The following is a 22,072-nucleotide window of genomic DNA, read 5'->3' on the forward strand; positions in this document are numbered from 1 at the left end:
TGCAAAAGACAGGATGTCTCTTGTTATTTCACAGTATTAGGCTTGATTTCAGTAGGCATGCTTAACTGACTTGCCTTATTTTGACCTTGGTTAGAAGCAAGGAGGTTAAGAGATGCCCAGTTAAGCACAGGCCTGCTGATCTGACTGTCTGGGAGTTTTGGCCCCCCACAGCTTGAGCACTTTACTTTGTAGGCCTTTCAGAAGAGCCTGAACAAAAGCTATGAGTCCTTACTACTCCTTTTGTGAGAACTTGGTCAGTTTGTAACCAGAACAGACTCATATTTTTTTCCTGAGAGCAAATTAAAAATTCCAGTATTATTTTCATGACTTAGGATGCCAAACTGGAACAAGAAGGATCTTGGCATTTGGTTTCTGCTTCCCCAGGTTATTGTAGGATTTTTTTTTTCAGTGTTTTTATAACATGGAATGCAAGAGTAGTTTGGGGGTGGGGGCCACAAATCTAGGCTCTTACGTGGCGGGGGGGGGGGGGATATTTCAGATTCTGCATCCAGGTTTCAAAAAGATGTCTAAATGCAGCCCTGAAGTAAATGCACTTTTTAAAATGAGGGTAAGCTTTATACATTCACCCCCTCTTGAATTGTAGCTGTTTGCCTGAAATAATGAGTGCTAATTATGCAGGCTGTTGCAGTTCCTATTGTGGGATGGTCTCTTGACTGCTGAAGTGGATTCCTTCAAATGAAACTAAACTGGAAGATGTGCCCCAACTGTCAGCGTGCATTCAGTCTACAGCACGAGGCTAGAACAAGCCTGAAGCAGAACCTTACAAAGCACATGAGTGCATGTTAGGTTTTTAGTATCAAGACTTGAACTCTGTAAATAATTTCCTCGTGTGCCTTATTTGCTTATGTGTTTGCTAATGTAGATGTAATGGATTGGTCCAGCTTTGGGAACTTTGATTGCCAGACTTAGCATGCTAAGTTCTGCTAACAGAGTTCTTAAGGTATGGCAAGGCTGAGCATCGCGGTGTCTGCACCCCTGTGAATGCCCCCATAGGTACTCCAGTACAGCTTGTTGTCCATGAAGTCTTTCAAGAGGCTTTCAGAATTGGACTTGTAATATTACGTCTTTTTGTGTTAAGTTAAACAAGGATTACTTTACTTATATTATTTCCTACAATGTTTTTGTGCTTCTTCCTCCTGCACAGGAGAGCGAAGTAATAAATCTTGTTTCCACAGCTGTGGATTGACTGTGCTGAGGGACGGGAAGAGTAATGCTGTAAAATACAGAAATTTTGTTTCTGTGTTGATAGAACAGGAGGTGAAAAGTCCTGTCTGTCAAATGGAAAATTATGAAATGGGAGGGAAGAAGAAAGGAATTTAAGCTTGTAAAACAAAAATAGTAACAACTGGGAAGTGTTTTATTTAAGAATACTTTAATGGGGATAGACATGTCTGACATGCATGCTGAAGTCAGCAGCATGTTTCTTCAGGTTTTGCTGTCTGTACTGTTGTTAGACTTCACTATTTTAAACAGTAAGTTCTTGCTAATTTTTTTTAATATTGTTACAGAGCCACTGGTAGTGAATTGGGTTTTATGTCCAACATGTTTATGTGAAGAATTTCTGAATTTTAATTGCAGAAAATGTTTTAGTGATTTGAGACTTATGATGAAATGTGATAATAATCTGACATAGTTAAACTGTTCTAAACAAATTAAGCATTAGAAATGCAGTCCAGTGAGCCATTTTAATAGATAACATTGAAAGTAAGTACAGTATACATTTGGAACTTCTGGAAATATGTCCCTTCATATTTCCGCCTTTTGAAGGTCTTGTGTTTCATAGTAACTTTGGCACATGAAGCATAACTCAGGGTCAACTCCAGAAAAAAACAGCAGATACAACCTCTGGGTAACTGTCCTGAATATTGAAACTAATGACTGATATTTTTAGAACAAGAAGGTCGTGCAGAGTATTTTAACTCCATTTTCATATTGATACATTACTACTTTGGCTTTCAGCTAGCCCTTACCCTTGAAGCACAGATTGAAGTGGTTTTGTTGTTAAATACATTTTAGCAGACTGACCTCCCTCCCTTGTGTAATAAACTTGTGTCTTTTCTTTTGAAATGCTTTGCACATGCGGTATACTTTGTATCCTAGCGTTTTCTTAGAGAAAGTATTACATTTTGTGTTATAACCTTGTATTTTCATTTACAGTGCTAAGCCAGGAAGCTACTTGAGTGAAATCTTGTCAGATTACTCTATATCCAAATCTGAATTATTTCTAAACAGCATAAAAACCCCTCAACTAAAAAACAGTTTTCACTTCTGTACATATTAAAAATGGATAACTGCATTTTTCTCACATACAATTAATTGCTGGATATGGAAACTTTTGTTCTTTGTGAAAGAGCAAATTCAACAATAAGCTGTTTGTGCAGAGGGTTGGGAATAGGATGAAAGTGTGCATTAAAAGTTGGAAAATTATGCTTTGGTATTCTGGTCTTGTGTGGGTTTTAGTTCACTTAATTCATGATAAATCTCAGGAAAGAATATCATCTAGTTTGATTTTTTCAGCCCTATGGCTTACACTGCTAAAGGGTACAGAGCTGTTTTAAGGTATTCTTAGGTATTTGAATACTTATTACTGTATAACTTTGTAACTTAATTGAATCATCATGATATAATAAATTTCTTAAGGAAATTGTATTTCTGTATGTTAATACTTTTTTTTTTTTCCTCTTCACACAGATGGGGTATTGTTTTTTATCTGGAAATCTCTCATGATGCCTGTGGAGAGTATTCTTGAATTTGTTCTCCGACGGCTTACTACAAATGAGTTAAGCACTGTAAGTAATTATGAGACATACCTCGGTGTGGTTTTGCTCATTAATTTGATTTACCTAATTTTCATATCAAATCCTTAAATACCTAGAAAGTCAATTTGCATAGAAACACTTCTGTTAACTTTTTCTGAATGGGCACTGTAAGAATACAGGGAAAAAAAAAGCTGTCTTGAAAAGTAGTGTTTAGTGTCTGTAGTCCATATTGCTTGTTTTTTCGCAAATCTAAAGAAATTGTGTGGGAGTATCGTATTATACTGTAACGTATCTACTAGTACAGTTGTGGACATAAGATACTTGGAGTTTGGAGACTTTTAGTACTCAGCTTGGCCAACATCTTTATTGACTGCTTCCACTGTTTGCATGTTGCTGTGGCCAGTAAGTTTATACCCCAAAGAAACCTATGACTTTTTAAGCAAAATGACTTGATGGTAGAGGAGTTTGACGACTTTAAAAATACCCTGTTGACTGTATCGAAGAACTGCAGTGCCTTTTGGAGAGAGAGGAAGAGGGACATGTTTCCTTCTCTAAAGAGCTTTCAAGTCATATATAAATAAAAAGACTCAAGACATATAAAGCAAAACATTACAGAAATTTCCAGATGGAGAAAGAGGAATTAGTGTGTGATATTGTTGAGAATGGTGGTGTTCTTGGAAGAAAACAGATTCGAGAAAGACTGATTGGTGGACGTTAAAAAGGAGGCTAGTTCTCAAAAGCTCAGTGAAATCTGAAGTAGGAACTTTGAAAGCAAATAGATGAGGGATTTCAAGAGAAGGATATGGAGTAAGACAAAGTGCGAAGTTGTAAGATCTTCACAATTCTTTCAGTTGTGACCTTTAATTGTGTCACCTTTAATTTTGTTTCATAAAAGGCAGAAAACCAAAACAGACATTTAAAAAGAAGACATCAGTTTAAGGATTGTTAATTTAGTAGACTACATTTGGATAGACTATTCAGAAGAATGGAGAAGACTAGAAAGATTGGAAAGGAAGGCGTGACCGTGATGAGGAGATGAACAAAACATGAAGTGGCATTTTTAGAATTACTTGATGAAGAGTGAGTTTAGAAAAGAAAACCTGTTCAGGCTTCATGGAGAAAGTTTTATGGACGGCATGCAGAAATGATAATGAACAGAAGTCAAATTTGCTTCTTGTGTTTGGGAGAATGAAAAAAGTCTGTAAGTTGGAGGGGAGAGAAAAGCATGTGCTTCTGTAAGGGTGGAAACTTGGAGAGGAGCATGGAGCTCAATTGAAGGGGAAATGCAAAGAAAGAAAATAAATCTGATAGTGGACAGTCACCAAAACGTGAGTGTGATGGAACATCAATGTGAAAAGCGGTCCTGCGTCAAAGCAAAAGTTAGAGATGAATCAGGAGAACAGGGTCTGAAAGTCAGTAAAAATTCAAAGGTGTATTTTCTTTCAAAACTGAAGGAGGAAAAGTTCTTTCATCCTGTGGTTCCTTGAGTGCACAGCTTTATATGGAGGTGGTTTTTATGATATGTGAAGAAAAGTTGCAAATGCAAGAGTAAAAAGCCATAAAACAAGCAAGATACAACTGAGATAAAATGTCGCTGGGGAAGAAGCACAGGGTGCACCGTTGTGTATGTACAGGGTGCAGTGCTGTGCTGTGATCTGATATCTGACTTGGCTTTGAACACTGCTTCTGATACTCAGGCTAGCTCAGGTGTTTTTACATGGCATTCCTTTGGGCCCAGGAAAGGAAGGTACGTGAACTTACCAATTAAAAGAAGTGGAGATTTCTTTCAGAATTTCACACTGTCTCTTCTAAGGCGTACTCCAGAGCCCTAAAACTGACAGTTGAAAAGATTTTTAAAACAATTAAAAAAAACAACCCAAAACAAGCAAACAAAGAAAACCCAAATTAAAGAAAAGGTTGTTCAACTGCAGTGACTACTGTTGTTTTCCTTGTGCTGTGATTGTTACTATTGGTTTTCTTTCTTTTTAGTTTCCTCCTCTTAATGCTTTAGTTTACCTTTGTTCCCTCATTTTTAGGTTGGCGATCTGGATCGTTGTGATCTATACTTAGATTTAATTCCAGAGATAGTGAACTTGTGCTTGCAAGTCAGCTGGAAGAAAGTACCATCGATCAAGAATTTCATTTTGTCCCTGACAAATGCGTCTATTCGTGATCTTCAGGAGAGAAATAGTGAAGAGGTAATTTAACATTATTTACAACAGTAAATACTAATATAAAATAAACCAGTAAATAGTAAATATTAATTAAAATATATTTTATTTGTAATGCTTCTATAATATTTAGATTATAGATAAATAATTACATAAACATACTGTAAATAAATGTACAAATAGTTATTACAAATACATTTCATTATACTTATTAATATAAATATACTATATATAATATAGTATAAAATAACAAAAAGTTTGTGTGAATATGTATATATATTCCCTAACAAATACGTGTCTTTAGTTGACAGTGTAATGTTAATATAAAATATTTGTAGCTAAGATTTTTACTACTTTTGTTTTCTTATATTACATTTTTTTAAGAGGTCTATATAGCTAAAGTAAAACTTCAGTTGCAATAATGGACTATGTGTACTCAAAAGCTTTTTTCCTCAAATATGAACTAATCTTACAGAGGAAGTTACTGTTAAATGAAAATGCCTTTTGTATTAGTGATGCGTTGAATTTCCAAGCTGCAACAGAAACAGAAGTTCCAGAACCCAGCATTGCTTTGGCTTTTTTGTATAGTTATCTTTATTGTGCCATAGCTGTATGTATTAGGCCAGTATATCTGAAATAGATACATTTTCAAAATGTAAAGAAACATTAATAACTTCTGTAAAAGCAGGAGATTTAAATTAAGATTTGTTGGGCAGAATAATCTTTGGTATCTTCTGGGTTGAATTATTGATCAAGAACAGTTAGTAAGACATTAGAAGATCTTAGGTATTTGATTTGCTAGGTTTACTTTTCTAAGGAAACAAAGAGCAAGACTTTTTTCCTTTGGTTATGTGAATTGCATAGTTATTCCAGTAGTTTCAAAGTAAACATTTTCTGGTTCAAACTTCATGTTCACTGGGGGCCTCTACCAACTTATTTTGAATTCAGTGGAATTATATTGTCATGATGATTTCTTCAGTTGCACATGTCATACATCTTCAGTTTAAGAAGGAAAAAGAAAACGCTGAGTAATTACAGATGAGAATAATCTTTTCCATGCTCTATACAGCTGAAAGTAACTTGAAGATACTTACATAACATTGAGCTTTTAATACTATTAGGGAACTATATGCTTATTGACCTTTTTTTTTTTTTTTAATTGAGACTTTTTATTTCATGCCTCTTTGAATATATGCATTTATCACACAAAATAATCGTAGTAGGTGGTGTGATCTTTTAGCCTCTTGGAACAGTTAGTATGTGGTGTTCTGAATTTCAGCTGTTTTGTTGCATTGGGTTTCTGACTACGTGGACCCGCATCTTTTTTCTAATTGCTATCCAGCAGTATATATAAACTGCTACCTGGCAAGATAGAAGTGTTCCATCATAGTTGTGCTAGGTGCCTGCACTTAATGAATAAGTGACTGTAATTTGCAAGATTTATACTTTTTTCCAATGCTTGCAATTTGTGATTGATTGCACTGACCCAGCAAAGGAAAGGTGTCTTATGTGTAGGATAAGAAAATAAGGAAGTAGAAGGATGCAGAGTTGCTACCTTATGATGTCTGAGGTGATACAAGTAGGAGGATTATGAAATGTATCAGTAGGTTATTTGTAGCATGTTAGAAGAAATCAGTGCATGTTTGTTCATGTATGATTTGATTTTAATTAGGAGCCGAAGCTTAAAGAACAAATAAAAAAAGTAGCTAGCATGGCTTCACTTAGAGCAGTTTGTGAGATAATGCATCGGAAACCTGAAGTGCACCTTGAATCTCTGCCTTCTGTGGATGCTCTGAAGAGATTTATTTCCTTTTTTCAATTCAATGAAGTATTAAAGAAGCCATCGTATATTGAAGAAAAAAGTAGGTATGTCCGTGCTATAGCTTCAGTAATTCTCCAGAATAAATTTGATTAGCATGGAGCAGTGATTAAGATGCTGGCTTTTCCTGTTCTTTGATAACTTTTTGCCAAGACAAAAATGAATTCTGAACACAAACTATTCGTTCAGTTGCTCTTTTGTCTTAACATTCAGGTTATAGAACATTAAAGCAGCCATAATTGATCAGACGGAAGGTTCTTTTGCTCAGTTGTCTAGTGCTATGAAACCAGAGCTAGCTTTGAACATTGCTTATCCTCATGCCAGCTTAAATATATATACACTGCACAAAGTCATAGCATGTATGCAAGCGAGTTTAAATGGAAATTTTCTACTGTTGGGGAAGGGAAGCCCAGAGCAAGCCTGAGGGCCAAAAACCAAATACTTGGGTAACAAAAAAAGACAGCCAGCATATAGTGATGTTTCCACTGAACTCTCCCCGATGTTTATGACTAATGAGACTGCTTGAGCCCAGAACTGATTTTTCTCTGATTAAAAAACTTTTTGTAGATTTCTCTTCCATGAACTTGTCCAGTCTCCCCTTGAACCTGTGTAAATTTTAGTGTCTTGAAGTACAGTGAGTTTGCACAGTTAAGCTGTTCCTGGTGGAGCAAGAATATACAGGATAAAATAATATAATACATATTTAACAATAATGCTCTTCTTGCAGCTTATGCGAAGAAACAACATCTCAAGGATGGGGGAAAATTGTTGCACGCTATGTTCGTGACCAGTGGATTTGCCTTCGTTTCATTTTAAATTCATTTCCAACACTGGCTCAAGAGTATGAAGAAACTTCAGAAATGTCATTATCTACAGATGAAAGGTCAAGAAAATTTCTACAGTCTGCATTAGAAGCCCTAACTATTCTTCCTTCAGACCAAGTCTTACCTGTGTTCGACTGCATGAAAGTCCTTGTTCCTAAGGTAAAACAACTGTGAGATATTAATAGTTTTGGGGGTGTTTTTTGTCAAATGTAACACTTCGTTCTTCTCTTTTCAGCTTCTGGACTCATCGGAGTCTCTCTGCATAGAAGCATTTGATTTGGCTTGGAAAATTATCTCATCCTTGAGCAACACACAGCTAATATTTTGGTCCAATCTAAAAGCTTTTGTTCGGTTCATCTTTGATACTGAGGTTCTAGCTGTTGCTGCAAGTGCAAAGGGTCAAGCATATGCCAAAATAAAAGAGGTCAGTTTTAAGAATTCTTCTTTGGGAAGTGAACACAAATTTTATCTGGATCTAAAAACACATTTTTATTTTCCCTTCAGGTATTGTTTTGAATTTTTCACTTCCAAAAACGTACTAGTTTGAAAGTGTTAAGACAAAAAATCTGAGAATTAGATTCAGGAAAAACAAATATATTGTTTGTTCTTGTAACATAGAAAATGAAAAATACTATTTCTTTGATTTTTAGACTGTTTAGTATCTTCTGTATTCAGTAAAACAGGTTTTTTGGTCTTTTATTTTATTTTTACATTATGCACTTCCTCTTGAACGTTCTGTTCAGAATTTGCCACCTGAACTGTCAGAAACTAGCAACATTGTGGAAAAATTATGCCTTTTTCTAATAGTTTAGTCTTTATGAAAATACTTTCATAAATGAAAAGTTAGAACCATTCAAAACTTTTGTAGATGCTATTGAATAAGCCAACTTTAACTGCTTCTTTAAAGGCTTTTTTTTTCTCTGGGGGTCCAGGTGTAGAAAACAAAAATCATAGTCACCTTAGAGTTCAATTTAATACTGCGTGGTAGAGCTGCCTCCATAGTTAAGAAGAGAAAAAAAAAAAATTTATTCTTTTTTTTTTTTGCAAGATGTATGCAGCTTCCTGTACTCCAAAAGTTCTTGCATATGTCATGGTGTTATTTTTTAACTTTAAGTCACTAAAGCTGTATTCAGTACTGGGGTGTTGGTTCATCTTGGCTTTGTACACTGGAAAGTTGTTTACTGTTTCTTTTCCAAATAACCTTTCTTGGGTTTTTTTTGCCTTTTTTCCCCCTCTGAGCATCAATTAAATATTTGTGCAGAACAGTCCACAATGACTGCAAGACTTTTACCAGAGCAGTAATACATTATATATTAGTTACCGGTATATACGTTTTCTTAGACTATGCTTAGACTTACGATCTCGTGCACTGCTTTGCACTTAGCACAGAAATCATAGTAGCAAGGGTTGCAGTTTCGCTTTGAAGTCACCATAAGTAGGTCTGTCCTGCGTGTCACACTTGTAACTGTAAATAATAGCAAATGTCTCAGCTTTATTTTCAGCCCAGACACTCCAAAATGATTTTTAATAAAATACAGAAAAATAGACACTTCCTAGCTATTTAAAATTGCTGTGATATCTCCATATTAGCCTTAAATATCTTAAAATAGTCCCGTTTATTTTCTTTGTTCTCTTTGAAAACTTGCTTCAAATGAATGTTACTGTCATCTATTTTAAACAGCAGATGACACTTCACATTTGTAGTCTTCATGTGGACCCAAACCAAAATAAGATACATATGCAAAGATGGTAAAATACCTCTTCAGTTCTAGGAATTGGTTAATTTTTTTCTTTTAATGAATATCTGTAATGGATAATTGTATACTCAGTGTTGTAGTAACTGATGAGCTGTAGTTAGTTTTTCATTTTTCTTTGATCTTAAAATTTGTTTAAATTCTTAGAATTACTGTCTTAACTTCAGCGTTAGTATTTCAAGCATTACGTGAGGTGTATTTTGCCAATGTTGAGAGTCTTGAGTCTGTGTGACAGCTATCCCATCATCTGCAGTGGGCCATACCATGACAGCAGGCATCAAGGAGCTAATGAAGGTCTCCTATACTCAACAAAGGGCATCTGGTTGAGCCACCTTCTACCCCTTCCTAAGAAAATGAAGATAAAGTTCCCAAGCAAGTGCCTACTTAAGTATATTCTTACCCCACTCCTCGGCAGTCTTTCTTGCCATTGATCCCTTGCGCAATGGCTGTGCAGTTTAATCTAAAGAGAAAGAAAAAATGGAACTGCCTGATACTGATTTGTCACAGAAGCATAATTTTAATTTTGTCTACCACAGTGCACTCTGTCTTTTTTAATAATAGTTAGAAGGGGTGGAACGAAGGGGTATTTTTGAGCCAAGAAAGGGAATATTGCTATGGTAAAATCCAGAAGGGCTTCCGCAAAGGTGCCCAGAGCACTGTGTTCTTAGGTTTCATTTCTTCTGCTGCACTTTTCCTTTTCCTTTGTGATTATTCAAATGTTAATTGTGCTAGAACTTAAATTTCTTAAATTTCTTTTGTGTGTGGTGGACTTTTACTATGTTAATGAAACAATTGAAAAGCATTCCAGGATTGAGAAACACGTAGTAAATGTCATACTGCTTCCCTCCAGGTGAAACACAACAGTTCAATTTTGGAATTATTAGGAAAATTATAATGCATGGTTTTGCACTAAATGAAAAGCTTGAATTCTTTGTAAAAAGACCAAATGTTTCTAGGGTGGTGGTTTTTTTTTTTTTCCAGAAAGTATTTCGTCAGAGTGCATTCCAGTATTTTCAGTTTAAGTTCTTAATGAGCTTCTTGGTGCTTTAATCCTTAGCAATTCAGAACAACTTTCTCTATAAAAATGGAGTTACTGTCAAAGAATTGTTACATTATCAAAAGTATCATTTTGGAGCGGGGAAGAGAAGAAGCTTTGTCTTGTAAGAGCTGTCACAACTTCTGGAAAATCATTCTCATGGACAGCTCTAACTGATGTCTAAAAAGAAATTTATAAAAACCCCACCCATTCATTCTGAATCTCCCTGTCCTCTCCCAAATGCTTGCAATTTCTTAGAAAAAATTCACTTTAACTGAAGTTCACTCTTGCACTTAGCCTAATGAAGGGAGTAGGAAAGGAAAATTTGGGGGCCATTTTTCTTGTTTTGTTTTATTTTTCTCCTTTTTGGAGAAATTCTAGATAGCAGTTTCATATACCTTAAATATGCCCTCCTCAAAAACAAAAAGTAAATGGCACAAAGGCATTTTTCTACTTTAACTCAAATATAAACTTTAACTTCAACATGAATGTAATCCTCATTAAAGAGGAGAATTAGTGAAATGGCTACCTATGGAAGAAATGTTGTTTTGTGTTTAATTTTTTTCCTAAATTGGTAAGAATTGATTAAAAACACCAAGTTTGTACTCATGAAGTAAGTCCAGATGCATTTGTTGCAGTTATCAGGAGACTTGTGTAAAGCATCTGGTTTTACATCTGTTTAAGCAGAGATCAGTTCTATTTTTTGTTAACATAAGCATGTACTGGGCCAGTTGTTGCCCATTCACCTGCCCTTAGAAGCAGGGAATTGTAAATAGATTGCAGACAGCATTAACCTGAGCAAGGATAGGATGCAGAAGAAGATCAGACCTGCTAAAGTAGATATCACTGCAGTATTATTCTAATAATTCTAGCACTTCTGAAAATGAGATTTTGAATCTTCTATTTCTTCTTCTTTTCAGATAATTTTCAAGCTCATAGATATGTCCGCTACAAAGACTGGAGTCTTCAATGTAGTCCTTAGTCATTGTTGTCGATCTTGGATATTTCCCACTATTGATGAGAGAAGTGCCTTGGCAAATGCATTCTTAAATGCTGGAAATTACTGTGAACTTATCACTGAGGCTTGTGTCTTTGGAACTGTATTTAGGAGAGATCAAAGGTATTAAAAAAAAAAAAAATCTTCATTATTTGTTACAATTTTGTGCTCTTTGTTTTCTTTCAAACTTTGAGATAACTATTGAAAACAGTTTTTGTATGCTATTCTGCTAATTTTGTTGCTTTGTCTTTTCATCTGTGAAGACTTATTCAGGATGTGCATGCCTTCATAGAAAATCTTGGAGAAAAATGTGCAGCAAATGTTGTTACAGAAAGGTAATGATTTTGAGGATACATCTTAGAATATTTGATGTGAATTTTGTCTTCATTATGATTGATGCTACAATAGGAAAGATGCTGATTTTGAAGTCAGCTTCTTATCATAGACTCATAGGATATCTTGAGTTGGAAGGGATCCATAAGGAGTATATTCATAACCTTTTAAAATATTGTTAAAAGGTATATACATCATATTATATTCATAATTCAAATACAAAATGTAGAAAAATGCTAAGTATTTTCAGGAAAATATATCCCACTTATTAACCTGAGTGGGACTGAAATAACTACTTCCTCATTGTTTCACCTCATAAAAACAATACTTTTTAGGATGCAGAGCTGATATGTACCTTATCATTGTAGGAAAGACAGTTAAGAAACTCAGGCTTTAATGCAGCTGGATTTGGAGCTTGGCTTTTTAACATTGGTTGTAGGCCTTTTTAGATTGCATACTGGCAATAGGCTGCCTCCAGGCTACTGGATTATTGAACCTTTTTGTAGCTTCACCCCCACCTTTACTCAGCAAAAGTCAGAGAAACCATTCTAACATAGTGTTTTGGGGAGAAAGTTCACTACTCCTGTATTTTCTCCAAAGAGCTTCTTGGTTGCCAAATGTCTGGTTGTGACAGTCTGCAGCTGTGTGATGCTTTGTTACCTATAATGTCATTAATTCTACTTTTGGCATTAATTATTCCAGCTGTCCCTGAATAACTAATAGGAATCGAGTGTTGTTTTGGACTATAATATTTGACCAAAACTGTAAGCATAAATTAGTTCTTTTAAGATTACGGTTTGCAGGCACAGAACTTCAAAAACTTTTTATGATACAGCTATTTCTGTAGAAAATTATTTTAAACACTGAGATGCTATTGAACACCTGTAGATAGAAGCAGGGGCGGGTTATCTGGAACTCACTATTTTTCTTCACCAGCAATGAACAGACTTTAAAATTCTGGTTCTGGCTATTTGCATATTGTTTCACTACAGACAACTTGATGGCTGTATGTTCAAGATGATGTTTGGTGCTTTTTTATAGTTTAGGAATTATCTTTATGTCTGAATGAGTAGGGTTTGATTTTTTTTTTTTAAATTAATATTTTGCAGTACAAATCGAGATGACCACTATGTTCGGGTTTGTGCTGTTAAATTTCTGTGCTTGTTGGATGGATCGAATATCTTGCATAAGACGTTTATGGAAGACATTTTCATCAAACTACTTGATAAAGTAAACTTCATTTTTCTTGGTATATAAATGTAATGTTAGTACAATTATTAAAATGCAAAGTATTTACATTTGACAGGATGTATTTACAGTTGTTTGTTTAGCCTGTCTAGATTTGCCCAGTAATACTCTTTTATACACTTTTTTTTTGTTGAGACAGAAGTTAATTCAGCCAAACCAAAGTAGTAAAAATGATTTTTTGGGTTTATTTCTTTCTTTTTAGTGGATTTTCTGACTTCATGGAACATTATCCAAATTGTAACCATTGTTCCATTAAGAATCTTCCTTCAGGCTGCATTTTGAAGCACCGCATTTCACTTTAACAATTGCAGACTACCTTTTAAATTGAGAGCACTATTGTCTCCTAATGAGACCTTTATAAATAGAATTAATGGAGAAGGTTGGGGTCTGATTTTCATTTATAACTTAGCTGCTTATGCATTGGCAGTAAAGTCAGTGGTAAATTACTACAGCTGCTAGTAGAACATCACCCATGCATTCTGGTACTATAGAATTCTGCTTTTGTCTGAAGAACAAGAAATGGGTGGTCCTTCATTCCTGTGAATTAACTACTGGAGAAAAATGGATAATATTTGTGTTGTAAGATTGATCAAGTGGGAAAAGCAATCTTTAAAAGTGATTTCCTTACTTGCTTAAATATGAAGCTTAAACAGGTAAAAATAAAGCGTATTTGCATGTTAATTTTAATGTAGGACTTGGATCACCAAGTAATTTTCTTTTTAAAAAGTTAAGGAAATAATTTTGGGTGTCATATATTTTTAAGGCCAAAGTAGAGTATGTAGGGAAGGAATTTAAGCTATGTAAGAATATGAATTTCAAATCTTTTTAAAGTTCCATTTATCTCATCTAACTTTTTTCACATAAAACATGTTGTTGCAGAATATCAATTTCTGTCTCAAAACTAGAGCTGTAGTTACAAGCTGATTTAATTGACAGCATGACTAAACCCATTTTTTAAATGTAGACACTAAAGCAGAAATGTTTTATATACTCATCTCTTCACTTAGGATCTTTAGTTCTTATGTAACTAAATGACAGCTTGAGTCTTCATGCTCCATTTTTACATAGTACTACTTTAATTGTTCATACACAGTAGGTGCTGTAAATTCTTCAACTTTGTGCTGTTTGAAGAGTCTTAATACCTAACGTTTTTTGTTCTCTTAAGTAAGAATATTAAGTGGAATTGTCTATTTTTTCAACTTCCCGAACTTCTCATGGACAACCTTCAAAATTTAATTCTAAATAAATGACATTAATATATTTTTCCTATTTTTATATTTTATATTTATATTTTATATTTAACGCTGATACTAGCTGTGCAGTAGAAGCTGCTTTGTCAGTATAGTGAAGTATATTTCCATGTATTCAATTTTAAAGGCAGAATATGTAATAAACCTTTTAATTTGCTTTTAGGATAAACTGGTATCCAGATCTAGAACGCGCTATTATGCAAACTCTTTACAGCATAGAATTAAAAACCGGGTATGGCAGACACTGTTAGTTCTTCTTCCAAAGCTTGACCAGGTATTGCTCTTCACTATGAGTTTTTAAATAAATACCTACTTTCAAGAATAATTTGGTGTCATGCAAACTGCATATGTTAAATTACAGCAGGGCATAAAAGGCATGTAATCTCTGTGGCTGATGTAGAAGTTTTGTGTAGTTTCATTCTTTCAGTCTGAAGTCATAGATTTATGACACATTTCTAGAGGTCACTGTAAACTGGTTCTTGGATTTGTGAATTACAGGAGACTGTTGCTGTTAAAGCTACCTAAAACTCTGTGCTGACTATCTGATTTAAAGCTTTTAATTTGGTAAAAACATTGCTGCTTTATGAACACTCAGAAAATTGAGACATTTTAGTTTCATCTAATGCTTCTTCATAATAAAATATTTGAAAAGTGTAATAAAGAAATTAGATGGTTCTAAAATGTTTTCGTGTGAGTATTAAAAATATTTCTAATATTATGATAAAGTGAAGAATGTTCTTTTTATTTAGAATTTTTTTCTTCATGGAAATAAGTCTTAGTATACTAAATGATTATCTGATTTTGTTTTCCCAGAATTTTTTGTGTGGAACCCTTGACAAAGTATTTCAGGCTGGATTTGGTAACAATCAGGCATCTGTGAAATACTTCATAGAATGGATTGTTATCTTGAGTCTACATAAATACCCCCAATTCCTTAATAAACTCTGGGATTGCTTTTGCTATGTAAGTAAGGACTTTGGCATTCACTTGAAGAGTAATTTGAATGAAGAGGGTATAGTTTGTCTTCCCATGCCTTATTTTCTGTGTATTTCAATTTTCATTTAGAAGCAGTGGGTTTTTGAGCAGATCAAATTAACTTGGAAGTGAGTCTGAACTATAGTCAGAGACATTTAGAAATTTGTGATATATATGTGGCTGAAGACAAGTGAATTTTTCTAACTGAGAGATTTCCTTTTATAAAGTACTAATCTGGGCAGAGTAGAGCTGGCACAGTGAGTCAGAGCACTCTTCACAGTTGCCAGTGTAAAAGCCATCAGAAACACATGGGTGGCCTAGATGCTAAGTTTGGGAAGATACCACAAAGTCACTTGTGGTTTCCACACCCAGCTTTTGTCTTCTGCATCTTGTTTGTCAGTGGGAACGTGACTCGCATAACGCATGTTCAATTTGCAGCTTTTAATATGGACTTCTTTCACAGTGGAGTTCTATAATGTGATTCCAAACCTGGAGGCAGGGTTTGAATTATGGTACCCAAAAGTTGTGAGAGTGTTGACTGAGGAGAACTGACTTATACTAGCATTTCATTTTTATGTCTTGGATTCTTCTTTAAGTAATGACCCGTAAGAGTTGACCTGTAGAAATAGTAATTGTCTGTATTGATAACCTTGAATTTGTTAGCATTGTACATTTGGGCAGAGCAGAAAAAGTATGTACTCGAACCTCTTCCAGTGTATAGGAAGACATTACTTGCAGTGGTGCCTCTGCTGAAGCTTACCACTTGTAATAGTTAAATGTAGCTGTTTTCTTGCTTATCAAATAGCCTAGTTGCTACTGTAGTTTTTTTTAAAAGCCAAGCAGTAGGACAAGAATTAAAAAAAATAGGAAAACTGTATATATACCTATTTTTTGCCCCAAACCGGGCAGGTTTTTTTAATACTGCTCTGAGGCATCTTTACTTGCTAGTGATGTGTGCTGTGGTTTTGGGGGTTGTTGGGGGGTTTTTTTGCTGTGCAGGGGAAAAAATTTCTCTTTCAGTTTACAGTTCATACTTTTTTTTTTTTAAGTGCATGAGGATGCCTTGTCATGCCTATTTGAACTGATGAAAAGTGCTGTAAGGGATGTAACCTTTTCCTATTTCAGAGTTCCTTCCAAGAGCTCAGGCAGTTGGAATTGCTATCATCTTAGTAGATGATAATCCATTGGGTCAAAGCAATCTCATGCTGACAACAAATGTACTGAATCACAGTGGGCCCATTCAAACAGACCAAGTAGAAAACATGTAGATTTATGAAAAAGGAATACAGATTGTATTTTTAGAGGCTGTCCTGGAAAACTTTTCAATGACTCTGAAAAGGATTTTCAGGATCATATTGAAAAATAAGCTGAACTTGAGGACCCAGTGCAATGCTGTGGCAAAATGGATGAATAGGGAGTATATCTATAAACAGGAGTGGCAAATAGAAGTGTTGGAAACTCATTTCTTCCAGCACGGAGCGTGGGTGAGGCTGATGCTAGGCTATTCTTTCTGTGTCCAGTACCCACATCTGTGATGACATGGAAAAGCGTGAGCACTGAAAAGAATCCCTGAGGTTTTTTATTGGGTTTAGGGTTTTCTGGGGTGGGCGGGGGGGGGAATACAGTGAATTTGAGTTGAATTTTAGCTCATTTACACTACTGTATGCATCGTTCTGCTTCATGTGTTAGTAAAAAGCAAATAACATATGAGGAAAAATGAAATCTTAATAATATGAACTTTGTATTTTAGCAAGTTTTGCTGTGGAAACACAAAGGTTTTTTTAATAGTGTTGATACTACTGCATCTGTGGAACATGTTGTGGAAACTTAGGGTATAAAAATGTCTTTTGTGCATATTTCTTGTTAAATTCTCTTTTGCTTTAGGATGAAGAAAAGCTTAAAACAAGCATTTGCACATTTTTATCAGTGTTATCACACTTTGACATCATTCTTCAGAATACCTCGGAGAAGGTAAGTTTGACTAAAAGTGTTCATTCTTTATTCAGTTGCACTTTAAATGGATTTCTGAAATAAAAACCATTTTTGCAGTCTGTTTTCAAAACCTTTTTAATACCTACTTCCTACTAAGGTATCCTTTGATATGGAAAATACTAACTTCCTGTCTTGTCACCTCTGAAACATATTGGACTTAAGAAAAATAGCTAAATGGCAGGTGTTCTGGATACACAGGGCCTGATTACCTGTGAGGTTTTCTAGAATAGCTACTCCAGTTTTAACTAAACATGTGGATGCACCTGGGTTTGTTTTTCTTGCTGCTCTTGTTTAATCTGCATGAAATTGGCCAGAGATAACCTGGAAGTAGGTGACCTTTCTATAGAATAACAACACTCAAACATGGAGTTCTTTGGCGATACCTAGTTCATATTATATTTAGAATTCTTATTTGGAATTCTCAATTTTATTATTGAACTTTAAAATAGAAGATGAAATACAGTCAGATGTTACATTAGGTCAACTACTTCACATCTGTAGCAATCCAGGCATTTCTGGTTTGGGGTTTTTTTTTTGTTTGTTTGCATACATTTGCAAGATCAGCTTCTAAGTTCTAGAAAATCAGAAGTAAATATAGAGGTTTCCATGTATGCAGAATAATTTTTAAAGCAAATTAATACAGTTTCAAAACACAAGTGGAGCTGTAGGTCTGTGCCCTAGTGAGAAGGAAGGAAGGAAATCAGGACCGTGTTCTGAAGCCTGTATTTGCAGATATATGTACTGCTAAAGCTTTGGACTTTCTGAAAGGCTGTTTCTTGAGGAAGCCGCTGTTCCTTGGGCCACTCTTACTTCTCTGCTTCTGAATGGCACATTAGGACTTAACATAAATCAAAGAAACTTCTTTATCTTTGTTTTTTTTAGAAGCCAGCTTTGAAGAAGGCCCTCATAGTTGTTCTACAGTGGTGTTTCAACCATAATTTCAGCGTTCGACTTTATGCGTTAGTTGCCCTTAAAAAAATTTGGGGTATGTGCAGACTGGTGCATGTGGAAGAATTTGAAGCTCTGACACCAGTTATTGAATCTAGCCTTCAACAAGTGGAAAACATGCATGGCACAGGGTTAGTAACGTTCTTCTGAGCCATTTGCAGCGTCTAATTTTCTAAAATAGCACTTGATAATTTTTGTGGGGGTTTATAGATTTTTTTAACTGTTTAAAAAGAAACCAAAAATTGAAAATGGAAATCTAATTATCAGCAAAGAAAATGAAGTGTTAATTCAGTGTAGCATTGCAATCTGAAAGCACATGAGGAAAAACTCAAGGCATGTTTGAACAGTGCTCATAGTTTAGAGGTGGGGTAAAAATAGACAGTCAGAAGTGCTTAATTTTCTTACCTGGGGGGTTTTGAAGCAATAACATTCATTCTTCCAAACTTCCTGATACCAGTAAATTCTCAAATATAAAAATCCAAAATATTTTTGGTGTTAATATTTGAAAATACTTTTGTGGGATAAAAATGGATAGGGAAGTTAATTTGGATGATGATTAAATGAACTTTACAGAAATACTTCTCTGCTTACTGATTTGCAAATACAACAATTCAGTTAAATTTTGTACTATCTGTGTGTTTGTATCCTTTTAGCCCAGTTTGTAGGAGTTAATTAAAATTATTTAGAATTTCTGACAGTGTTGTGAGCCAACACAAACTTGGGACTGCTGCTGATGGGCTTTTTATTTTTGAGAACATTAATATTCATTTCCGTGATCAGTTTCACTGTTACATCACCCAAGTTGGTATATCAAGACATGAGATAGAAAAAAAGCAGCAGAGGGAAGAGTCTGCTTTTTTTCTTTGGTTTTTTTTCTGACAGCTAAAAGTTGTCACTGAACCATAAGCTAGTATTCAGTTTCCTACAGAGGCCTAGATGGGATGCTCCTTCTTGCCAAACTTACTTCTTTTGATAATAGAATTTGGAGACATGTTATGGGCCTTTCTTGAAACATAAATAAAACTTATTTCCTGAATACTGGGGGTTTTGGGGTTTGTTGTTTTTTGTTTTTTTAATGTGTCCATCCTTAATTGTTAAAGTGTTTTCTTTCTCATACAGTATATAGTAAATAGAATAAGGTTGCCTTATTCCAATTTGACAATTTAAAAAAAAAATCCAGTACGTTGCCTTCTTTGTGCATCTTGCATTACTTTCTGCAATTGCAGGAATGCTAGAAGGAACTGGCAGCGAATACAAGATCACTTCTTCTTTGCAACATTTCATCCACTTGAGGATTATAGTCTAGAGGCAAGTCTGAGACTATTGCTGATCATTGTACTTGTGTAGTTTTACAACTATATTTTTATCTTTCTTTGTGTATGCTAATGTAGGATGAATAATGATTAACTATTATTCATTTAAAACTCTGAAAAATTACTTCACCTAAATTGTGATGGATTTTAGACTAACACTGCAGCTTAATTCTCTAATTAATATTGTGTTAAAAACATGGGTTAATTAAGAAGAGGTATGTGTGATGAATGTGCCCGTCTGTGTGGGAGTTAATCAAGTTTCATATTTGTGGCTAGAAAAGTTACTTGTAATAACTGAAGAGCATCTACTTAATTGTATGTAGTCCATTAGGATTTTTGAGACATCTCCTGTTCTTGGAAGTAACTTGAGGTTGCTTAACTAAATTGCTGTTTGATGTGAACGGGATACAGATGTATAACTTCTAGAGCATCTTTCAGCTATCCTTTTTGCTATAGCTTAAATTACTGACAGCTGAATAAACACTGAAGGAAGGAAGGTAAAAATAAGGGTGCAGATAAAAATAAGAGATAGAGGAACTAAGCTGAAAATACAAGATAAACATGAATGTGAAAAGGGGTACATGTGTTCTGGCACAAACAGTGCCATCTTTCAGAGAAGGAATTTTATTTTTGTTTTAACCCATCTTCTGTGAAATATTTTTGTGAATATGCTAGCTGTGACTTGGCAAATGCAGAAATTAAAATCCTGAACAAGAAAAAAAACCAAAACAAACCAAAAAACCCCAAGGCTAATACTTGTTAAGTATTTAAATGTATTCAAGGTGCATCCTCACCTTCATCTTGGGGGTGCATTGGGGTAAAATGTCTGGGTTTTAAACTCTTCTTCTGATTCAGCCTTTCTCTTGCAGTGTGTGTTTGTTCCTCCTTGATAAATTGTGGTTAGCTGTATCGGTAGCGCTGAGTCGGATTTTACCACTAGATTTTAATGCTTTTGACTATATTCCTTTTGACATTAAATCAACCTGCATTCTTTACTAGAAGTTCATAAGAGCATCTGAAAACTCTTTAGTGTTATGTGTAAAACATTTTCGTAAGACCTCTGTACTGAGAAGCATAGCATTAATTCTTTGGTATTCTAGAATTTCAGAACAGTTATCAATGCAGATCCTTGAAAAAGGTCTAATCAAATAGAGACTAGATTTATGAAAGTTACATATAAAGTGAAGAATATTGAGAGATCTATTAGTAAGTTATATCAAGTACCAAGAAAAACAAGAGTAAAATCACAGAATGCTAGATAAGATGTGTGCAATAAAATTACCAGAGATTAATTTATTATCTGTTTTGCTTGCTGTAGTGGTGCTCTGCTAATAACACTGTGTTACACTGCAGACAATATTTTATACTCTTCCCCGCCTTTCGGAACTAGCTGAAGATGAATGGATCTCACTCTCTAAGTTTGACAGATTCACTGATGTTCCTTTGCCACCAGCATTTCGGTGGTATCATTCTCGAACGGAACTTCGTGATCTGAAACCAAGTGACTGGTCTCAGCAAGACATGGGTAACATATAGCTAATCTATATTAAATACAATTATTTGTATGTAGTAGCTGTATACATCTGTATTCAATCTGATCTCTGTTTTTCAGCTGAAGTAGAATTGTATCTATGTGAGCAGAGTATATACCATAAAACAATAGTAGATGACTACTGGTGTCTACAGTATGAAGCAGTAGTTTCACTACCGCTTGCGTATCCATATGACTACTGCTTGTTTTTATAGGTTCAAATTCAGCTGAAACAGATAGCCAGACAGAATGGACTGATGTTCAGAAAAAGATTATACCCTGGAAAAACAGTACTCCTAGTTTAGACCTGGAAATGGTGTTTCAGGATCGTGCTGCTAAACTTGGTAAATCAAACAGCAGGCTGATTGTGGTGGCTTCACTTATTGATAAACCTACCAATTTAGGAGGTAAGGTTGACTGCACATTTTTAAACTTTTATTTTAGACCTTAGATCCCACTGGGATAATAATGAATTTCATCTTATGTTGATAATTAGAAAATTATTTAAGTACTGCTCAGAAAAATAGATCATTATCCTGAAAAAAATGGTAATCAACAGAAATACTACCTGCTTCAGAAGAAGAGGTCTCCTATACTTAGTTTTAAAGAAAAAAAAAAAAAGTATTTACATATAGCACGCATTAATTTAATTAAATAGAAATTGCTGTAAATCATGCTCAGTTTTTTGCTGTTTTTATATTCTTTGTTACAGTTGAGTTTTTCAACTGTGTATGCAGTTAAAGGAAATAATTTGCTTTTATATATTTTTTTTCTATAACAATTAAACCAAATCTTGTAGACCTACTAGTTTCTCATGAGTGTTGGACAGGAAAGTGCCTGTTCCTGATTAAGTACTCCTTAACAGTGCCGTGCAAGCCATGATACAATAAATCCTGCAAATACTTTATTGCATTGTGCTTGCTGTTGTTAGCAGTTTAAATAACTGCAGTGAGACTATTAATGAAAAATAAGCCTTCTAGTTGGTGCTGTCTGCATTGTAATGCTGTAATGTGTCATTCTCTCAAGCCTTTCATTTAACAGGTGCTGGATTTAGAGCTTAAGCGTATGTGTGTGTCCATCCATCCCTGCCGAGGCTTGTAC

General features: G+C 34.8%; 1 protein-coding gene across 1 annotated transcript in view; it reads left to right on the forward strand.

Moving 5' to 3' along the window:
- The window catches only part of TARBP1 (TAR (HIV-1) RNA binding protein 1), a 38,821-nt gene that overhangs the window by 13,399 nt on the left and 3,350 nt on the right, over nucleotides 1-22,072 (forward strand). The window contains exons 13-27 of the mRNA XM_010562647.1: nucleotides 2,713-2,810; nucleotides 4,817-4,978; nucleotides 6,624-6,817; nucleotides 7,498-7,753; nucleotides 7,830-8,018; nucleotides 11,305-11,504; nucleotides 11,645-11,716; nucleotides 12,824-12,944; nucleotides 14,376-14,486; nucleotides 15,026-15,175; nucleotides 17,072-17,158; nucleotides 18,062-18,258; nucleotides 19,354-19,435; nucleotides 20,794-20,965; nucleotides 21,187-21,378. Of these exons, the coding sequence (XP_010560949.1) occupies nucleotides 2,713-2,810; nucleotides 4,817-4,978; nucleotides 6,624-6,817; nucleotides 7,498-7,753; nucleotides 7,830-8,018; nucleotides 11,305-11,504; nucleotides 11,645-11,716; nucleotides 12,824-12,944; nucleotides 14,376-14,486; nucleotides 15,026-15,175; nucleotides 17,072-17,158; nucleotides 18,062-18,258; nucleotides 19,354-19,435; nucleotides 20,794-20,965; nucleotides 21,187-21,378 (2,283 nt within the window). The remainder of the gene's footprint in view (nucleotides 1-2,712; nucleotides 2,811-4,816; nucleotides 4,979-6,623; nucleotides 6,818-7,497; nucleotides 7,754-7,829; nucleotides 8,019-11,304; nucleotides 11,505-11,644; nucleotides 11,717-12,823; nucleotides 12,945-14,375; nucleotides 14,487-15,025; nucleotides 15,176-17,071; nucleotides 17,159-18,061; nucleotides 18,259-19,353; nucleotides 19,436-20,793; nucleotides 20,966-21,186; nucleotides 21,379-22,072) is intronic.

Source organism: Haliaeetus leucocephalus, unplaced genomic scaffold (genome assembly GCF_000737465.1).
Source record: "Haliaeetus leucocephalus isolate CR32 unplaced genomic scaffold, Haliaeetus_leucocephalus-4.0 Scaffold162, whole genome shotgun sequence".
Lineage (NCBI taxonomy): Eukaryota > Metazoa > Chordata > Aves > Accipitriformes > Accipitridae > Haliaeetus > Haliaeetus leucocephalus.